The sequence below is a fragment of the Tasmannia lanceolata genome, unplaced genomic scaffold (assembly GCF_043159265.1).
Source record: "Tasmannia lanceolata isolate RefF3 unplaced genomic scaffold, GAP_Taslan_0.1 ptg000003l, whole genome shotgun sequence".
In the NCBI taxonomy this organism is placed as follows: Eukaryota; Viridiplantae; Streptophyta; class Magnoliopsida; order Canellales; family Winteraceae; genus Tasmannia; species Tasmannia lanceolata.
The window spans coordinates 21532624-21552219 of record NW_027518680.1 but is presented as its reverse complement, the minus strand read 5'-3'; the positions used below and the strand labels follow the sequence as shown (position 1 = coordinate 21552219).

At 41.4% G+C, this 19596-nt stretch overlaps 2 protein-coding genes across 2 annotated transcripts; both read right to left on the bottom strand.

Moving 5' to 3' along the window:
* Nucleotides 1-5042: 5042 nt before the first annotated feature.
* On the bottom strand, nt 5043-7976 carry LOC143867378 (uncharacterized). The gene has a single exon (XM_077376083.1). It carries the CDS (start codon nt 7974-7976, stop codon nt 5043-5045), a length of 2934 nt encoding a protein of 977 aa, XP_077232198.1.
* A 5907-nt stretch (nt 7977-13883) lies between these two features.
* On the bottom strand, nt 13884-15713 carry LOC143867362 (uncharacterized). Its single transcript, XM_077376082.1, has one exon. The coding sequence runs from the start codon at nt 15711-15713 to the stop codon at nt 13884-13886; it is 1830 nt and encodes a 609-aa protein (XP_077232197.1).
* Nucleotides 15714-19596: the final 3883 nt, after the last annotated feature.

Below are 19596 nucleotides of genomic sequence, written 5' to 3'. Positions count from 1 at the left end.
ACTCCGGGTTCCTAAAATAGGATGTGTGTGCATGTGAGATGCAAGAGTTTAGATGCAAGTGATGTAAGTGTGTGCAATAAGTTTGCGCAATCTATGAAGCCTTCAAGTTTTGTTAGATTAAGTTTGAGTATGATGTGGTGAGAAAGTAAACAAACTAATCTACCAAGCATATAAGATAGAGTTTTCATGAGCCAATTAAAATCAATTCAAATGAGTTATCCTTTGGAATTGTAATGAAGTTAGGTGATCCCCAGCAGAGTCGCCAAACTGTGGGACCCGATCCCGCGAGAGGGGTGGGGCGCGAGGCGCCACGCTCTCTTTGTCTCTCGTACCCACGCGAATGGCGTGTGCTTTGTATTATTGATTTTAATTACCCAACTAAGCAGGCAGCAACCAAGCTATAGGGTGCAAACAAACGTGCAACCCAGTACCCATAAGGGCAGGGGTAAGCAACCCAGCCTAGCGAGGTGTGATTTAATTCATCTTTTCCGTGAACTTGGGATCACTAAGGCAATCCGAATTCCACGCAAAAGAGAGTGACAGAGTCGCCACCTAGATGAGGGATCTAGGACCCATAATTGACCAAAAATCTAGACTCGTTACCTGGTTACGAGAATGGAAGGTATGGGGAGTTACCACCACATGCACCATTCCTGCCCGATAATCGGTCTTCAATTTCAAAAGTTAACTCTTTTGAATTTCTTTTAAATGGCTCATCTAACTCTACATTAATGTGCGAACTACATGACATGCATCATAAGATCTAATTTTAGTGTAATTCCTAAGTGTGTATTTTGATTTTTTTAGCCGTTCACAGTTTAGACTCATGCGGGCCAGGAGTGCATCCTACATGCAACTACATGCCTATGTGCCTATGTGATCGTTTTGAGATTGATGAGATTTGATTTGAGTTGAATTTGATTAATTGATTTGAGGTGCAGTGACCTATGCTATATGAACCTAGATTTAATGCAATGGACCTAAGTTACTTTTTTAGTATATTTGTGAACTTTGGATTCTAAGAATTCTATTTTGAAAACCTAGAGTGTGATCCCTAAGTTTAGAGCATAGGACTTTATGTTTTGGAGATTGGGATTTTTTATCTTAGATGATTATGAGTTCTTAGATTCTTTAAGATTTTTGAATTCTTTTGAGTTCCAAATTTAACAAACACAACTAATCATGCAAAGAAAGCAACCAGCATACTAAAATGCAAAACAACTAGCATGTGATTCTAAGCTTACGATAAGAACAATTAAAGAGATCTAAACATGCAACTAATTATGCAACTAAGCGAAAGAAAACATCTAACATGCAAAAAGGATTTAAGGAAAAGGAAAGGGTGAATAGGGGAAAGGAAGGGATGAAGAAGGGTGTAGGGGAACGAGAATGATGGGTGCGACTCTGGTTAAGAACATGGGAGTACTACTTGGTTAGGAAGAAGGGAAATGACTCTGGTGAGTCATGGAATGCGACTCGGTTAGGGATATGACTCAGTTACGGAGTAGGGGTATGGCTAGGTAGACATGGGCCGAATAGGTAATCGGATGGTTTATTGGGGACAAGTACTGGTCGGATGATTTGTAGGGTGATGCCATGGGCTGTTGTAGTAAAAGATATGAGATGGTGTTCGACTATGGGAACATGGCTATGGTGGCATGGCTATGGGTTTGGGAAATAGGGTATGGCTAGCTATGGGATGGGACATGGTTTGAAATCTGATGAGGATTATGATGGGCATGGGATGAGTCACACGTGTATGCTTGATGATGGGTTGAGTGTGTGACTCATAAACCGAAGGAGCTATAGGTTAGAACGGCAAAGCCGAATGAGTCTCGGGTGGACTTAATATTCCATTGAAATGTTTATCAGGTGGCCGAGAAAGCCATGGGCTGTGGGGGTGTAGGTTAGGCCAAATGGAGCATGGGTTCTAGGTTTTGCCGAATAGCCTTGGGTTAGGGTGCTGATTGGGCATGGGTTAGGGTGTAGCCTAGGAGTGCGGGTTTGTGCTAGATTGGGTTAGGTGCAGGGGTGAGTTGGGGCTGGAACGGGTCAGGTTGGGTTGGGTTTGATTAGGTTGGGTTGGGTTTGATTAGGTTGGGTGGGGTTGGGTCACGGATCAGGTTGGGTTGGGTTGAGTTGGTTGGATTGAGTTGGACGTAGGTCAGGTTAGGTTGAGTGGGGTTTGGAATTGGATATGGCGTGGGGTTAGATTAGACTGGGGTGAGGGTAAGTTTGGGTTGGATTTTATATTCTAGTAGTTGTTTGGGGATGGATCTTAAAATCCAATAGGCTGTTTGGGAGATGGATTCCAAAATCCAGTGGGCTGTTTAGGAGATGGATTCTAAAATCCAGTGGGCTGTTCGGGAGATGGATTCCAAAATCCAGAGGGCTGTTTGGGAGATGGATTCTAAAATCCAGTGGGCTGTTTGGGGATGGATTCCAAAATCCAGTGGGCTGTTTGGGAGATGGATTCCAAAATCTAGAGGGCTGTTTGGGGATGGATTTCGGTTAGGGTAGACTCGGGTTGAGATGCGACTCTAAGTTGGGGTTTGGTTGAGTCAGGTTCGGGTGGGTTTGTGTTCACCTTAGATCAGGTTAGGTGGTATTTGTCTCGGGTTGAGGTGGGCTTAAGTGGGGTGTATAGCATGGATAGTGACATGGGATGTAATGGTATCATGGAGGCATGGAGGTGAGAGTGTACTGTTGGGTATAGAGGCTGTGAAAATGAAAGAGATGGGTGGAGTGAGGGCTGGGCTCGGGTAGGAGTGGAGTGCGGCTTTGGGTTGGGTTGCACCGGTTTAAGGTTGGATTGCGGGTCCGAGTTTTACCGGGTTGAACTTGACGAGGCTGGGTTGAGTCAAGCTAGGTTTCAGGCTAGTTTGGGGTCATGTTGCAAGGCAATTTCGGGTCAGGTTGCGGGGCAGTTTGGGGTTGAATTACAGGGCAGCTTTAGGTCAGGTTATGGGGCCAAAATAGGGTGAATCCGAGTCAGCTTGTGGGGCCAAACCAGGGTGCAATTCGGGTCAGCTTGGGGTGGAGTTACATGGCAGCTTTAGGTCTGGTTATGGGGCCAAATCAGGGTGCAATTCGGGTCAGCTTGTGGGGCCAAATCCGGGTGCAATTCGGGTCAGTTTGGGGTGCAAATTGAGGCCAGTTCAGGGTGTGGGATCGGGTTCAGGATGCAGGGTTGGGCTGCCTAAAGGGAGACAGAACGGTTTTGGAGAAGGGAGTTTGGGTGTAGAGAGAGGAGTAAAATGAAAGATGTAGGGGTAAAAATGCATAAAAAAATATAGCTTTAACATGCATATTCCTAGCATGGATTTATACTAACATGAATTTAATCTCTAAACATAAATCCTAGAGTAATGTAATTATGATTCTAAATGGTCTATAATGAAAATTAATCAAAACCTACCTCTTCCCGTGTTTGGTGTCGATCCTCGCTTCCAGTGATGACCCCGAAAAGATAGGGCTTTCGAAGTAGAGTTCCAAAACCGAAAAAAAATGGACAGATGGGGGGGTGGTTGGACGAACTTATGAGAGGGGAGAGAGAGATTGAAATCGTGGGGGTGGTTGGACGAACTTATGAGAGGGGAGAGAGAGATTGAAATCGTCCTCCCTGGGATGGAGGGATGAGAGGGTATTTATAGGAGAATGGGTGAGCAATGTTACTAAGTTAGGAGGAGACGAAAATCAAGGGTTGTGATTGAAAGGATCAATTTTTGGAAATAAAGGCAATGGTGGGATGATAAAAAGAGTAGAATGTTCCTTTTTTATTTTGGGCAACTTCCTTTGATAACCACACATACATCCAAATTGGGCGTGAGCATTGAAAAATTAGAAAGGATTTGTGAGGCTAGGATTACTTATAAAAATTGGGAAACAACTTCAAGGTTTATGATGATGCCACTTGTCCCCACAAAATCTTTCAACTTAGAGACAATTAGAAAGCAAAAGGAAACGTCCCATATGGAGAGATATGATGAACTTCTAGTAATAATTTCTCCCAATAGGATGAGGGCAAGTGTCATTTTTCAATTTTGGGCAATGCTTTGAACTAATGAGCTTTCAACACATGTCTCTTCCAATTTGCAACATATCTTCACAAAAATCTCCAAAATCCTCCAAATTTCTAAAACATATGGATGATGTCAGCAAGAGCACGATTTTTTCATGCATGGGAAAACGTGTATAAAGGAGAGAGAAAATGGGAATAGAAAATGTAGAAAATGCGAATTTTCGGGAGATTTTGGTGTCCGTTTTCAATGATTTTTTCGCCTTTGGAATCCTTGATTTTTCCTCTTTCGTTGAAGCCCAATATTACCATAGAAATATTGATTTCAAATTTTTGATGAATGAGAGCCGTCGATCTTCCTCGGCAGATCGTTTTTCCAAAGATTAAGCAAATCGGCGATCCAAATGAACCAACCGATTCGATCAATTTTGGATCAACGGCTAAAACTATTAAACCATGACATTAAGACTTTAAATTTTTTTGTTATTAATGATTTAATGGAATAATTTCGACGGTTCTCATTCATCATGTCTTGATCCGTGATTTTTCACTGGGTTTTTGCTCAATTAAGTGACACAATGTTTAATCTGAATTTGAGATTAACCTTGATCGATCTTATTTTGACTAAATGATCACAAATTCTTGGTAAGGAAAGACACCCAGGTCAAGATCTGCCCCCGATCTGTAGATTTACGGAAATCGGGTCTCGGAATGGAATCAGGATTCCGGGCTGTGAAGTGATCCTAGCTTATTTTGTCCCGATTGAAGATCCGTAAAGTCAGATCGAGACATAATGACCTAAAACATATAGATCCATGATAGAGGGGCTCTCACATGGATTTAACACACTAAATTCACCAATCAGGGTATTTTTTTCAATTTTTCGAATCTAATCGTCTCACCAGGTACATCTCTTTATCATTTTGGTTTTTCAGAAAATTTGAGGATGCATACTTTATCAATGAAATTCCACGGATCAATATATTAGGTTATTGTTGGTTAAAGTGTAGCAAAATGAGGGTGTCTACATGAAGTAGTCAATGGCAACTAGAATGTCCTCATATCTGCTCGAGGACTTCGGCGATATCTTCCCAATAATGTCTATTCCCCATACTGAGAAAGGCCAGGGCGATGTAAGAGAATGCAACTGAGATGGCGGCATGTGGATGAGATTAGCATAAACTTGGCATTTATGACACTTCTTTACAAAAGCATGACAATCTGCTTCCATCGTCGGCCAGTAATACCCAAGTCTTGTGATCTTTCTTGATAGCATTTTTCCATTCATGTGCGGTCCACAGACACCTTCATGAATTTGTTCTATGATTTCAGCGGCTCGATCTTCATCTATACACAAGTGCTGGATCCCGTTGAACGATCTCCTGTATAATTCTCCACCACATATGATAAAATTAGAGGCCAACCTCTGAAGTGTTCTCCTCTCTTTTCCCGAGGCTTCGGTTGGATGCCCCTTGCCCGAAATGAGATCTTTTATATCTGTGTACCATGGCTTGCCGTCTGGACACCTTGCTGGTATTTCTATTGCATTAACATGTGCCAGGGCCCATTGCAATCGTACTGCCAAAGGCTGAACCTCCATTGTCGCAGATAGTTCCAACATCGAAGCTAAAGTAGCAAGGGCGTCAGCGAAATAATTCTTCACTCGAGACAGGTGAGTAAATGAGATGTTTCGAAATTTGCTGACCAGAGACCCCAAGTACTCGTGATACGGGATCCGTTTATCTTCTTTTGTTCTCCAACATCCTTTGGTTTGACAAATAATCAGGATCGAGTCTCCGAATACATCGATGTCTTGGATGTTTAAAACCAGAGCTGCTTCGAGCCCAGCAATGCATGCCTCATACTCTGCCATGTTGTTTGTACACTCAAATTGTAGCTTGATTGATATAGGGGTATACTCCTTTCTCGGTGATACCGGTACTACCCCTATACCACGACCTTGCTTGTTCATAGCTCCATCGAAGTACATAGACCAGGTCGTCCCTGGGGCTTCGTCTTCTACGGTCATTATCTCTTCATTCGGAAACTCTGTTTTCAAATACTCAACCTCTTCTACGGGTACTTCAGCCAGCTGCTCAGCTACTACCCGCCTCTTGATTGACTTCTGAGTGACGTAAGTGATGTCAAACTCAGACAACAATAACAACCACCTTGCAATTCTTCCAGTGAGAGCTGGTTTCTCAAACAAATATTTCAAGGGATCCATCCGTGAAAGAAGCAAGACCCTATTCGATAACAGATAATGCCTCAGCCTTTGAGTAGCCCAAACCAGCGCCAGACAAGTTTTCTCGAGCAGGGTGTACTTCTGTTCATACTCAAGCATCTTCTTACTGAGATAATATATAGCCTTTTCTTGCTTCGACTCTGGATCTTGTTGGGCCAACATGCATCCCATCACTGTATCAGTCACAGACAGGTACAACAACAATGGCTGGCCTGGAGTAATTGGTGACAACACTGGAGGCGAGGTCAGACACAACTTGATCTTTTCAAAAGCTTGCTGACACTCTTCATCCCATTTCTTTGATGCATTTTTCTTCAAAAGCTTGAAGATCGGCTCACAAATAGTAGTCAACTGTGCTATGAATCGTCTCAAGTATTGCACCTTGCCAAGAAATCCTCTGATTTGCTTCTCCGTTTTTGGTGGAGTCATTTCTTGAATAGCTTTTATCTTCTGAGGATCAACTTCGATTCCTCTCTGACTCACCAAGAAACCCAATGACTTCCCTGATGTAACACCAAACACGCACTTGTTTGGGTTAAGACGAAGCTGATACTTTTGGATACACTGAAAGAACTTCCTCAATGACACAACATGCTCTTCTCTAGTCTTGGCCTTGACTATCATGTCATCCACATAAACCTCTACTTCTTTGTGCATCATATCATGCAACAAGGTAGTAGCAGCTCTCTGATAGGTCGCTCCTGCGTTCTTAAGTCCGAACGGCATCACTTTGTAACAATATGTTCCCCATTCGGTTATGAAAGCTGTTTTGATCATATCTTCGGGCGCCATCTTGATCTGATTGTATCCCGAAAACCCATCCATGAAGGAAAGCAATGCATGACTAGCTGTATTGTCCACCAGGATATCTATGTGCGGCAGAGGGAAGTCATCCTTCGGACTTGCCCTATTCAGGTCCCTGAAGTCTACACACATACGAACTTTTCCATCCTTTTTTGGCACCGGTACTATGTTTGCAAGCCATTCAGGGTATTCCACCACCTCGAGAAAACCCACTTCTAGCTGCTTAGTAACTTCATCTTTAATTTTCAAAGGGCACTCAGGTTTCATTCTCCGAAGCTTTTGCTTTTTCGGTTTGGCACCTGGGATTAAGGGAAGCCGATGTTGGACAATGTCTTCACTTAATCCCGGCATGTCTTTATAGGACCAAGCAAAGACATCTTTGAATTCCCTAAGTAGGTCAGTTAATTCCTCCCGTTCCTCAGGGGATAATGTTTTGCCAATTCGTATTTCCCGAGTTTCGGTTTCATCGCCAATATTTATGGTCTCGATTTTTTCTTCGATGGGCTTTGCTCGACGCTCCTCCCCTTGTTTAATCATATACTTGATTTCAGGGGGAGTTTCGTCGGCATCCTCATCCGAGGAGGGCTCTTTATTATTATTATTATTATTATCATTGAATTCATCAGATAAAGAAGCAGACGCAGAGACATACTCAGAAGAGATATTCATTTCATCAGAAACTGCAAGTACATCTTCGGACGCGCCTGACTCAGGCTCAACATCGGACTCGATAAGGAAAGAAACAGACTCGGCATCGGTCCCATCAGCAGACTCGAGCTTAACAGTAGCTACATCAGACATGACATCAGACAACTCAAACTCAACTTCTGACACATCAGCAGACTCTGACTCATAACCAGACTCCATAACATTGGAAGACTTATTGACAAGAATGTCATCATACTCCATAACAACCTAAGGAAAGACATAAAAACTCCAGTTGGTGAGGTCTCCTTCAGCTGAGGTGATCATGGCTTGCGGGTTCAGAAGCAGCGCATCTTCTCCGATCATAGCTACAACCGGTGAATCGATCTTAAACAGAGACTCCAGAAGGTATGGTTCCATAAGGTCAGCCCAGTCTGATTCAGATTCCTCTTCATTGATCTGCAAGGAAGGGAATTCATCTGATAGTTCCATCTCAAAGAAGATCTCAAACCCTGGCAGCTTTTCATGGGTTATTGGATCGACCCAAGGCTCAACAAAACCACAAAAGGCGAAATCCTCCCCTTCTTTCCTGTAATGTCCATTTCTCAACAAACTGTAAAACCTGCTCGGCTCATCTATCCCCAAACGACGAAGTTCAACCTTTCTGCGCATATACTTCTTCATCTCACTGATCTCTTCATTTGTAGGTTCATAGCCCAAACCAAACAGTCCAATTGCTCTGCCCATGTTCGGCCACTCAGCTACACCCTGATGGTGGCGACCTAACCCGGCTCCTGGAACATAGCCCTGCTTGCGCATCATTCGGACTACTACGGGATTCGAGCTTGTAAGGAAAGTGAGAGGTTCATTCATAGCTTCTTCCACTGATATAGCTGTGACCTCCAGTGAGAAACCAGTCAGACTGACATCTTCATTCTTTTCTAAAGTGGCCGGGATGATGAGCTCCTGAGAAATTTGGCCAACTTCTAGGTCTGGGTCTTCTCTAACCGTTATCACTCTGTTACCCTTAATAAATTTTAGCTTTTGATGCAATGACGAAGGTACCACTCCGTATTTATGAATCCAAGGTCGGCCCAAGAGCAAATTGAATGATGGTTTGATGTCTAACACTTGAAATTCGATTTCAAACATTCCACCTCCAATCTGGATTTTTGTGGCTAAAGTCCCAACAACATCACGCCTCGTACCATCATAAGCTAAGATGCCTTGTTCAGAAGGGATGAAATCACCAGGTTCAAATCCTAAGGTGTAGACACCCCCATTTTGCTCCACTTTAATCAATGAAGTGGTTAGTGTCTTTCTATCGGTTTTCTAGTGTTTTTATTTTCTTCTCCATCTCTTACAATCTTTTCGGTCGTTTCCGTCCTAATATGCATTTTTCCGCTAAGTGTTGAGAAGAGTTATTCACAGGAATCTAAATAAGAGAGAGCTTTGGAATAATTTCCTTCAGGCAGAGTCAATCGAATGGACCCGCGCAGTGTTTTAGGGAAGAAATGAGTTATGGGGGGGGGGAACTCTCTTTGATGTATCTTAATGAATCTATGGTTCGGGTCATATGGGGTTAATTTCTGTGCACATCCCGTTGTGGCCTCACAAATGAATGATTCGAATTGCTTGTAGAAATGACTTTGGGGTGTGCAAGCAATTTGTCTCCTGACTTATCGGATGAATATTTAAGATCATTTTATTGAAAGTGGTTTTGAGGTATATTGCAGCCTAACAAGATCAATGGCTCGGATTCACCTATGGCGGAGGGTTGTGAGGCGTAAATCAATTTACATCATGGATCTCCAATGGAAAGGTTAGGATCATCCCCTGGAAATAAATTAGGAGTCACAACTAATTTACATCGCAGCATATTGTTTGGACGGTTATGATCAGCCCACAAAATGACTTGCGGGATGCAACCAATTCGCATTATTGCCTGTCATTTAGACAGTTCGGATCACTCAATGGAAATTATTTTGGCGGCCAATTTATGTTGCGGCCCATCAATTGAATAGCTAGGATCATCTTATAGAAGAGGTTAAGGTGCGGTCAACCAATTCATCTTGCAGCCCAATATTTGAACGGTTAAGATTGTCAAGCAGCCCCATCAAATGGACAGTTTAGATCATCCTATTGAAATGATTCGCGGAGCATGACCAATTCATATTTTGGCCCATTAAATTGGATGGTTTCGATCATCTTACGGAAAGGTCAGGGGCGTGATTAATATTGGAGCCCATCATTGTTTAGAAAAAAATAAAATTGAAAAAGGAATTTGTTCAAAATAAGTGGGGTCCATTCACATTGAATTTTGGATTGGAGCCCGCCATTAACAAAGACTGGAATTTTACTCCGTTTTGGAAGAAGGTTTATTTAAATCACTTTTGTACATGATTGGGTTTAAACAAGGATGCTGAGGTAATATGGGTTAGGGGTCAAAATATCGACAATAGTGGGGCCTATTAAATGAGGAATTCGAATTCATGAGTGGAAGCGCCTAGTCTGAGAAGAAAGATTCTTTATTTACTAGAAAATAATTGGAGAGCATGCATGTGCTATAAGAATTAGAGATTATAAAAGATTTTTAATAACTATACAGGGAAAGAGAATAAGTCACTAGAGATAATAAAAGTAACCATGGGATGCTTTTTAAATCCAACCTAATGGTCTGACCTTCCATGTTTTGTCAAAAAGCATGCAGAATCGGTAATTAATGAGTGGGGCCCATCCATGGGCATTTTCTTTTGGTGACTTTTTCTCTAATATATTGGAAAGCATCTCATTTAGCAAGGATTTTCTCTCTCCCCTTTGTTTTAGGCAGGCTGATCTCACTTGTGGTAATCTGTAACTCAAGCAATTCCTCTCTTTCCTTTATAAAATATGATCGGTTGGGTTTCTTTTTGGATACATGCTCATCTAAATTATGTATCCAAGATTAATGCTAGTCTAGAGTTTAAAAGGAAAAGAGGAAAGCATGCTTCTTGTATGGGAAACACACCCAAGCAGTTTTCAAAGAAAGTATATAAAAAAAGGAGTTGAAATAGCAATTGTTTTTAAGGTTAAAAAAGGAAAGAGAAATTTTGGAAACATGCTATCTTTCTCATATGAAGAATATGTGCAGCTTTGGATGAATATTGGCACTCTCTCATGACTTCGGTAACTTTCTATAGCCAAGTTTTGGATAAAAATAAAGCAAGTATTTTTTTTCTCTGGGACCATTGATAAAAAGAGAGACAATTGGACGAGAGGGAGGGGGGCTTCGATTTTTTAAAAAGAAAAAGAGAGACAGTTGGGCTAAAAAAAAAAGAAGAGGTTGTTTTTCTTGAGAGGTGTAATTCTCTCTCTCTCTCTCTCTCTCTCTCTCTCGGTTCTCCCACGTCTCATGATTTCGAGACTCTCTCTCTCTCTCTCTCTCATGATAGCAGCCCTCTCATCACTCTCACACTCGGTTCTTGGATTCGAAGAGATTTTCGAAGCATCATCAAAAGGGATTTTCTAGAGCGTATAAAAGGGTGCGACAAAGCGTATACCTCGGATTTACGCACCCTAGAGACAAGGAGCCCGATCAACGGTAGGTTCATCCATTTTTATAATATCAAAGGTAGAAAAGAATGCTTAGGACCATTTCTTCTTTGTTTTCTTCATGATTTTCGTAAAATCTACCATGCATGATTTTGATGGTTCAGTTTATTTAATTATCAATTTTGGTAAAAAAGGGAATCGTTATATGAGAAAATTGGGCGTTTAACCGATTGGGATATCTCGTGGCTTTTGAATCGTTTTTACAAAGTGAGTGTTTTAAAACCAAGGGTTTTTCGTGAAGCTATGTTTTCTGAGTCTTAATGAGGTTAAAAGAACACCAAAGATTTAAAAATTCCGGTAGATTTCATTTGTTTTGATGGCTCAAAAATTCGTTCAAAAAAATACTCGGAAATAGGATTTTGATGGTTCTAAAAATCGTTCGTATAACAAAACAATTCGAAACTTATTGAAATTTGGTCCTCAGTAGATTTTTGATGTTTAAATGTCATACAAAATTTTCAAAAGATTTAGAGTTGATTTATTATTTCTAGTGGAATTGTTTTGATAAAATCACTGATTTTCATGTATATGAAGGACATATCATTAAACGAACTTCTTAAAAGCTGAAATTTGGTAGCATAATGAACTGACCAGTCAGAATCATATTCTGAATTTCTCGGAAATTTTGGCCATATTTTAATAGTTTTTATTGATTTTTAATTGCTCTGACCAGAATATGAATATATCTGTTAAAAATAGATAATTATCGAAATAATGTTTAAATGTTTTCTTATAATTTTATATTTGTCCGAGAATGGTCTCGTAAAAGTTTGGTTGGATTTGGAATTAATTTGCTATATTTATTAGTGTAATGACATCAATCTGACCCGAAAGTGGAAAATCAATTAAAAATTGAATTTCAATCTTTAAAATCATGAACAATTCAAGCAGAATATACTTTTCAAGAACACATTATATCCTAAAATTTCTGGAATAGATAACGTAATTAGCTATAGGCTTCTTTGTAAAATCATTAATCTGATCCAATTGTGATAAATTCATTTAAAAATCCAAATTAATTTAAAGCACCTTGAAAATTTTCAGAGAACTCTAACTTTTCATCATGTATTCAATCACTAAGCCATCTGAAACAGAAATCTTAGGAGTAATAGATTTCCTTTGTAAAATAACATGTTAGGATAATTTAGATGCCGGGATCGTAACCATAATCGTATAGTAATTGCGATCGATGCAGCATAATTGGAGTGCGTAAATTATAGTATGTTATTGGCTCCGAGGTCCACTGTTCATGGAAATCCTGAGAAATATGCCAGGCAATAAGATACTAGAACTTACTTGCTAAATTATATAAGGGTTGAGAGTACGATTCCCTTCTATGGTTGCGATTCGAGGCCGAAACTTGCGAACCATAGAGCCTTTGGTATTCCTTAGATGTTTAGGAATCGAAAATTCTTGAAATCAAAAATCATCAAGTTCAACAAATTGAAGTAGCTCACTCCATGTCTTCGGAACCGTTGGATTGCGGTTTCCATCGTAAGAACCATTAGAGCCTCATTTAGGAACATTTGCGTCATGTCGTGTCCTAGGTTTTAGGGAGTCCTAGAGTTAGGAGTCCAGGCTCATCACGACCGTTTGCTACGGATAGCAACCGTGCCATAGATCTAGTTACACTAGTTACCCTCTTTCTCATAGGACAAGCCTAGTTACGTAGGATGTAGGTTCACCTGCATTAGTCTAAGGGGTGTCTTGCACTTAGATAGGACCATATAGCATCTTAGATGAAGTCCTAGGATAATAAAATCTTCAACTTGAATTAAATAACTTCTCTTAAAACTGTTGAAACAGTCAATCCAGTCTAGATCGGTGTCTTAGATGAGTTAGGCATAAGTAGCTTAGCTTAGATGCACCGAACTACGATCGACTCTGATTCCAGTGAGGCTGAGATACGTAGGCAACTTGGATACTTGAGTGGTATACCAAGCTCGAGTCGGCTCCACACATAAGTGGTGGAGTTTTGTATATTAATCCTTAAATTAAAAGTAATTAAATCACTTAGGACTTTCCATGAAATTAGAATTTTAGGAGAACTTTCACTTAGATTGAATTCAAACAAATTAAGAAAATCAAGATACACATTTAGAAATTACACTGAAATTAGATCTTAGGATGCATGTCATGTAGTTCACACATTAATATAGAGTTAAATGAGCAATTTAAAAGAAATTCAAAAGAGTTAACTTTTGGAATTGAAGACCGATTATCAGGCAGGAATGGTGCATGTGGTGGTAACTCCCCATACCTTCCATTCTCGTAACCAGATAACTAGTCTAGATTTCTGGTCAAATATGGGTCCTAGTTCCCTCATCTAGGTGGCGACTCTGTCACTCTCTTTTGCGTGGAATTCGGATTGCCTTAGTGATCCCAAGTTCACAAAAAAGATGAATTAAATCTCACCTTACTAGGCTCGGCGGCTTACCCCTGCCCTTATGGGTACTGGGTTGCACGTTTGTTTGCACCCTATGGCTTGGTTGCTGCCTGCTTGGTTGGGTAATTAAAATCAATAATAAAAAGCACACGCCAATCGCATGGGTACGAGAGACCAAGAGAGAGTGTGACGCCTCACGCGCACGCAATCCTCTCGCGGGATCGGGTCCCACATAAGGCAGTAGCGGTACTAAGAGGACAAACATTCAAAGCGGATCCATTGTCAACTAAAACCTCAGGAACTTTCTTCTCATTACAGAAAACGGTGACTCGGAGCTGGCGGCTATGATTGCGACCTTCGAGAGTCAAGTCTTCATCAGTGAAAGACAAGGTTTTGGAAACTCGGGCCATAGCTACAAGTCCGACCAACTGATCTGGAGTGATATCGACAGACACTTTAGCGGCATTCAACTCTCTAAGTATAACCTCTCGGTGCTTTGCAGAGTTCATAAGCAAACCCCAGATTGAAATATTTGCCTGAGTTTTCTTTAATTGCCGAAGGAGGTTTTCGTCTTCTTCATCTGACTTCGACTTAAACAACTCTAATGCTCTGGCCAACTCAGCGGGATTCTCAACCCTTAACTCGGCTGGTTTAAAGACACGCTCACCGCGAGTAACATGGCGGACCTCATCACAAACAATCTCCAGATCCTCTTCATTAGGCTGAAAAATATAAGGACGAACTTCATGATCTCCCTCATCAGGCTGGAAAACATAAGGAATTCGGGCTTCCTGATCTTCCTCATCGGGCTGGAAAACATATGGAGTTCGTGCTACTTGATGGACAGTGGATTCAACATTCTGATAGACACATGGGTAAATCACCTGGTCTTCCTCATTAGGCTGAAAAACATAAGGAATTCGGGCGGTGTGATTGATGACAGGCTCAGCAAGACACTCTTCTTCCTCTTCTTCGAAATTTAAGACATAGGGAGTTGCAGGAGTTATGGCACAAATAAGAGATGTTGGATCAACAAAGGGCTTGTCATCAGAGATGGCTCCTATCTCAGGTGGAGGGGGAGCGGTATGTCTGGGTAAGGGATTTCGAGTGACGTTAGGTTCAGGTAGAACAAGGTCACCCACCGCTAGCAGTTTTTCGATTCTGTATCTCAGGGCTATACAACGATCAGTATGGTGTCCAGGACCTTGATGGTACTGACAGAACTGGTCTTCTCTGAAACCTCTGGGAAGAGGGTCTGGGGGAGGTCTTGGTGGTAAGAGTTCAATTACGTCATCTCTGATAAGATTTCTCATGATGGATGATGGGGTGTAAGGCAACGGAGTGAACTCCTTCCTTGGCTTTTGAATGGGTTTTTCTCCTCCCATTACTATATTTCTTGGAGGTGGGCGAGAAGTCCCCAATTGATTCACTTCTTTGGGAGCAGTGATAGGTCTTTTACCCTCCTTCGGATTCGTGTAATGCTTCAGAACTACACCCTGTGCTAAAGCATCTTCTGTCATGTTCCCAGTGTGGATGAAATGCTTAAAATCAGGATAGTACTGAGTAGCCATATACTGCGCATAAGGGCCGGAGAGATTTTTGACAATAATGCTGAGCTGGTCTTCTTCAGATGGGCGGTTAGTCATCTGAGCTGCCTTTCTCCTCCTCTTCTTAACAAAGGTACTGAACGGCTCATGGATCTGTTGCTTGAGCATTTTCAGATCTCGACGAGTGACCTCAACCCCATCATCATAAGGGAATTGTTCAATAAATTTTTCAACAATGTCCTCCCAAGTCTTGGTATAAGCTGAATCCAAAGTCAGAAACCATTTACACGCCACGCCTGATAGAGACATTTGGAACAATTTAGCCATCTGTTGAGAATTCAGACCGTACTGCTCAAGCGCATTGATGTACATCTTCAGATGACTTCTAGGACTCCCAGATCCGTCATACTTGGCAAAGTCAGGGATTTTGAACTTGGGAGGGAGAGTGACGCCAGGGAAGATTGAGAATTCAGACATGTCTATTTTCCTTGGATTGTGATTTTTCAAAATTCAGAAGCTCGAGAGCCAACTGGTCTACTTTCTCAGATAACTCCTTCTCTTTTTCGACCCTAGCAGGAGATGGTGGAAGATTTTCCTCAGCGTACTGCTCATCATCGTAATCAAAGGCAGGAACTTGCATGGATCTGACTGGGATATGGACTCCAGTTGGAGGATTCTAGAGTACAGGGTCCTTCGAGGTTGAAGACTTCTCATTTGCTTGACCCTCCAGACGTGTCACTTTTTCAGTGAGGGTTGACACCTGTCTGGTAAGGTTCATCATCATTTCTCTCATTTCAGTCATGAAACTACTCTCAGTAGACTCAGCCATTAGGTCAGGATTAGAAGATACTGGTGAAGCAGAATAACGACTTAGTCTCGATGTTTGACGAGACCAAACCGGCTTAGAACCGGTAACTTTTCGGGGAGCGATGTTTAAACGATCGGGCAAGACTACTGTCATGGACATCACAAACACTAGGTTTTAATAAGAGGTAATCATATAACAATATTTCATGCAAATTGAAACAAAAGATTATACAAATGCATCCCTTCCCTGGGTAAAGCCAGCAGCATAGCAATCGTGAGAAGGGTCACGACGGCCTATCACACCTAAAAGAATTGCCATTACACTCAAGGTGTGTCGGATAAAAAGAAAAATCCGACAGCATAACGGTCTTACAAAAGGATCATGGCATGGCAAACTCATGGTTTATCAATACCCCAAAGGATAGTGATTACCCTCAAAGTTTTTAGCTAAAATCTGACAGCTTAACGACAGTACATGAAGACAGGGTAACATAAGCACATGATTTGTTAACAAGCCTAAAAGGGTGATGACCACACTCAAGGTATTTAGAGAAAATTCGGCAGCATGACGGCCATACTAGGAGATGTGGTACGATAAGCACATGGTTCGTCAACAAACCTAAAAGAATAATGATCACTCCAAGGTTTTTAATGAAAATCCAGCAACATAACGACTGTACTAGGAGGGTCTCAGCAACTAAACATGAAGAGTACGCCGTCATGGTCAATATAAAGCAGGGCTCTCAACAAGAACACACACTCTGGTAGCAATAATGGCAAGATAGACTCACAATCGACATGTAGAATGGGATTTGATGAGGATCGAAGAAAGGATCAGGCTCATAGAAGATAAATCGGGCTATAAAGATGATGAAGTGAAACCAATGATCTGATCATAATCTGAAAGACGGATAGATAAGAATAGCAGATTAGGTTAGGAAGGGAAATCTAACGTAAAAAAATAGACCCTAATCTAAAAATATATACATAAATACGTATACATATATATACATCCTAACCAGGTGCACCAGCCTAACGGAGTCAAGGAGGTCTCGACTGATGACAGACTGATGAGTGTACTAGGACCGTGTTGTAGCCACATAAGGTGAACTGCCCTAGTCTACAAATGGGACAAGGCTCCTAACTCTAGGCTTCACATGTGTAAGCAACACATGTTCGTCCTTATATGAATGCAATATATACATACATAAACACGGGTACTTCCTAGTGGGGTTTCACTAAGTCAGTAAGTATATACATAATATATAAAACAAAGTAGGGTTCCAGACTCAATCTATTGGGCACTATGCATATGAACCATACTTAATATTTATAACAAAAGTACGCCCAATGTTATACATAGTATGCTTCATTGCTCATCGGCTGCTGTAGACAAAAGTACGCCCAATGTCTACGACTGCAGCACCAGCGCATAGCTTGGAAATAGATCCAACAGCACCATCAGGGTAGTGACATCCCAGTCGGGCACGCATTGTATCTATCCCATGGAATCAATGATAATGAAAATCAATAAAAGAAACAAAGAATATGATAATACATGCTGTGCAGTGTGTGATTCCCTCGTTTTATTTACGCACCTATCTGGTGCCCCTGGATTCTAAGCAAAAAAGTTCCCATTTAACTTAATTTTGGCCCAAATTTCTTTAAAATTAGTAAAAATGGCATATTTACAGAGTTAGGCAATGTTTCAAGAACTCCCTAGCAGAGTCGCCAGCCTGTGGACCCCGATCCCGAGGACGGTGAGTGAGGGACGCGAGATCCCCCGTCAATCCTCTGAGACCTCCACAATGTGAAGGAGAGCTCTATCAAGGAACTCTCGAAACAGATGCTACTCACATTATGGGTGGTGATGTATATGTATGAGATACATCTTGATCCGGATACAGGAGCCTCAAAACCAAGACATACCTAAAATAACTCCGCCATCTAGGGAGTCGGCCCTGGAACAGCATAAAATACTCTGTCGCAACGGATAACCAGAGATGCGAAGGTCCGTGCCTGGTGACGAATGAGGAAGATCCGAAGAGCACCCCCCATTCACCCAAGTACAAGCACTTGGTCTCTTATGCCATTTTTAATTAACTTTGAAGAGTTTTGGGCAAAAATGATGTGAAATGGGAATAATCATCCCCGAGAAAACGTCTATCTAAGCATGCATGACCCGGGGATGGGCAAAGAAAATGAACATCCAAATCCTAACTCATCGCATCTAATCCTAACTCATCACATCTTAAGAAAGAAATAAACAATCGCATGCATAGCTACAGCTAAGCAGATAATGATAGATATAATAAGATTAGGAAAGCAAATATCTAAGTTTAGACAGATAATCAAGCTAAGACGAATGGATAAATGCTATAGCTAAGAAATCAAAGCAGTAAAGTAAACACACTAGCATGCGAGCCTATGCAAGAGATAAGACTAAGAAAATGGCAATCGATCGCACGCTAGAAGAACAAACAAACTAGAATGCATAAGAAATCTAAGATAAGCACACAGCAAGCTAAAAGGTGCAAGAAAAGAAAGAAATCGGAAAATCAACGGCATGTGAGAACAAAAAATGCCAGGGGAAAGAAGATGGAACACACGATAGGCTCAGAGGGTGATTCAAAAAAGAATCAAGCCTAGCGATCCTAATCTGCTGAAGATCGGACAAGTCTCGTGATCGTCATGACCTATCGTTGGGCTCAGCGAGGACAATCCCTGTGAAGGGACCACGCTACGTCATCGCCCGTCCCAAAACCCGATAAAACGTCAGAAAACCGATAGAAACCGGAAAACCACGATGAAAACCGGAAATAGAATGAAAAGAGGGCTCCGAGTGACCTGGCAATCACCATCCTTGCCCATTTTTGTTTTTGTTTTGAAATGTTTGAAAATATTTATTAAAAAGGTTTGACTGGACTTGGGTGGACCCAAGCTACCTACGTACCCTGTGGAAAGGGATCAAGTCAACGTAGTTCGAAACAGCTTCTTCGAAAAACATTTTTGGTGTTTTTGATGTTTTTATGTTGTTTTTGGATTTTTACTATTTGATTTTTTATGTGTTTTTTATCCCTTTTGATTGAAAAAAGGGGTTTGGCTCAAGAGGTTGCCGTCCGTCATAGCCTTGACCTGAGAGAAGACGTTCCCAAAATCGATGGAATCCCGAAACTCGAAAAGGATCTCGAGGAACATGCAAGGAGTAGTCCCGAAAAGAAAGGAAACCCCTCAAACCCTGTGAAAACCTTGAGATGGGGAAAATGAGAGGAAGGGCAAGGGGTTGGCTCAAGAAATATTAGGTCATCGTCCGAGTTCGAGAGGAGATTCCCGAAAATCGACGAAAAGATTAAACGCTGGTGATGATCCCAAATACTCTAATGAAGATCTAGACAACAAGAGCAAGCTCTAAGACTCCGAAACACAATTTCAAAATCGACAAAGAAGTTGATGGGAGAGACAGAAAAAAGAAAAAGGAGGAGCTCCTGGTAATCTCATCGTAGCCCCTTTACTTAGAATGGAACGAGACAAATCGAGTTGCTTGAAGACCGAA

Bases quoted from the DNA above. Each gene is read 5' to 3' on its own strand.
- LOC143867378 (XM_077376083.1), bottom strand. From the start codon at position 7,976: ATGGAGTATGATGACATTCTTGTCAATAAGTCTTCCAATGTTATGGAG.
- LOC143867362 (XM_077376082.1), bottom strand. From the start codon at position 15,713: ATGTCTGAATTCTCAATCTTCCCTGGCGTCACTCTCCCTCCCAAGTTC.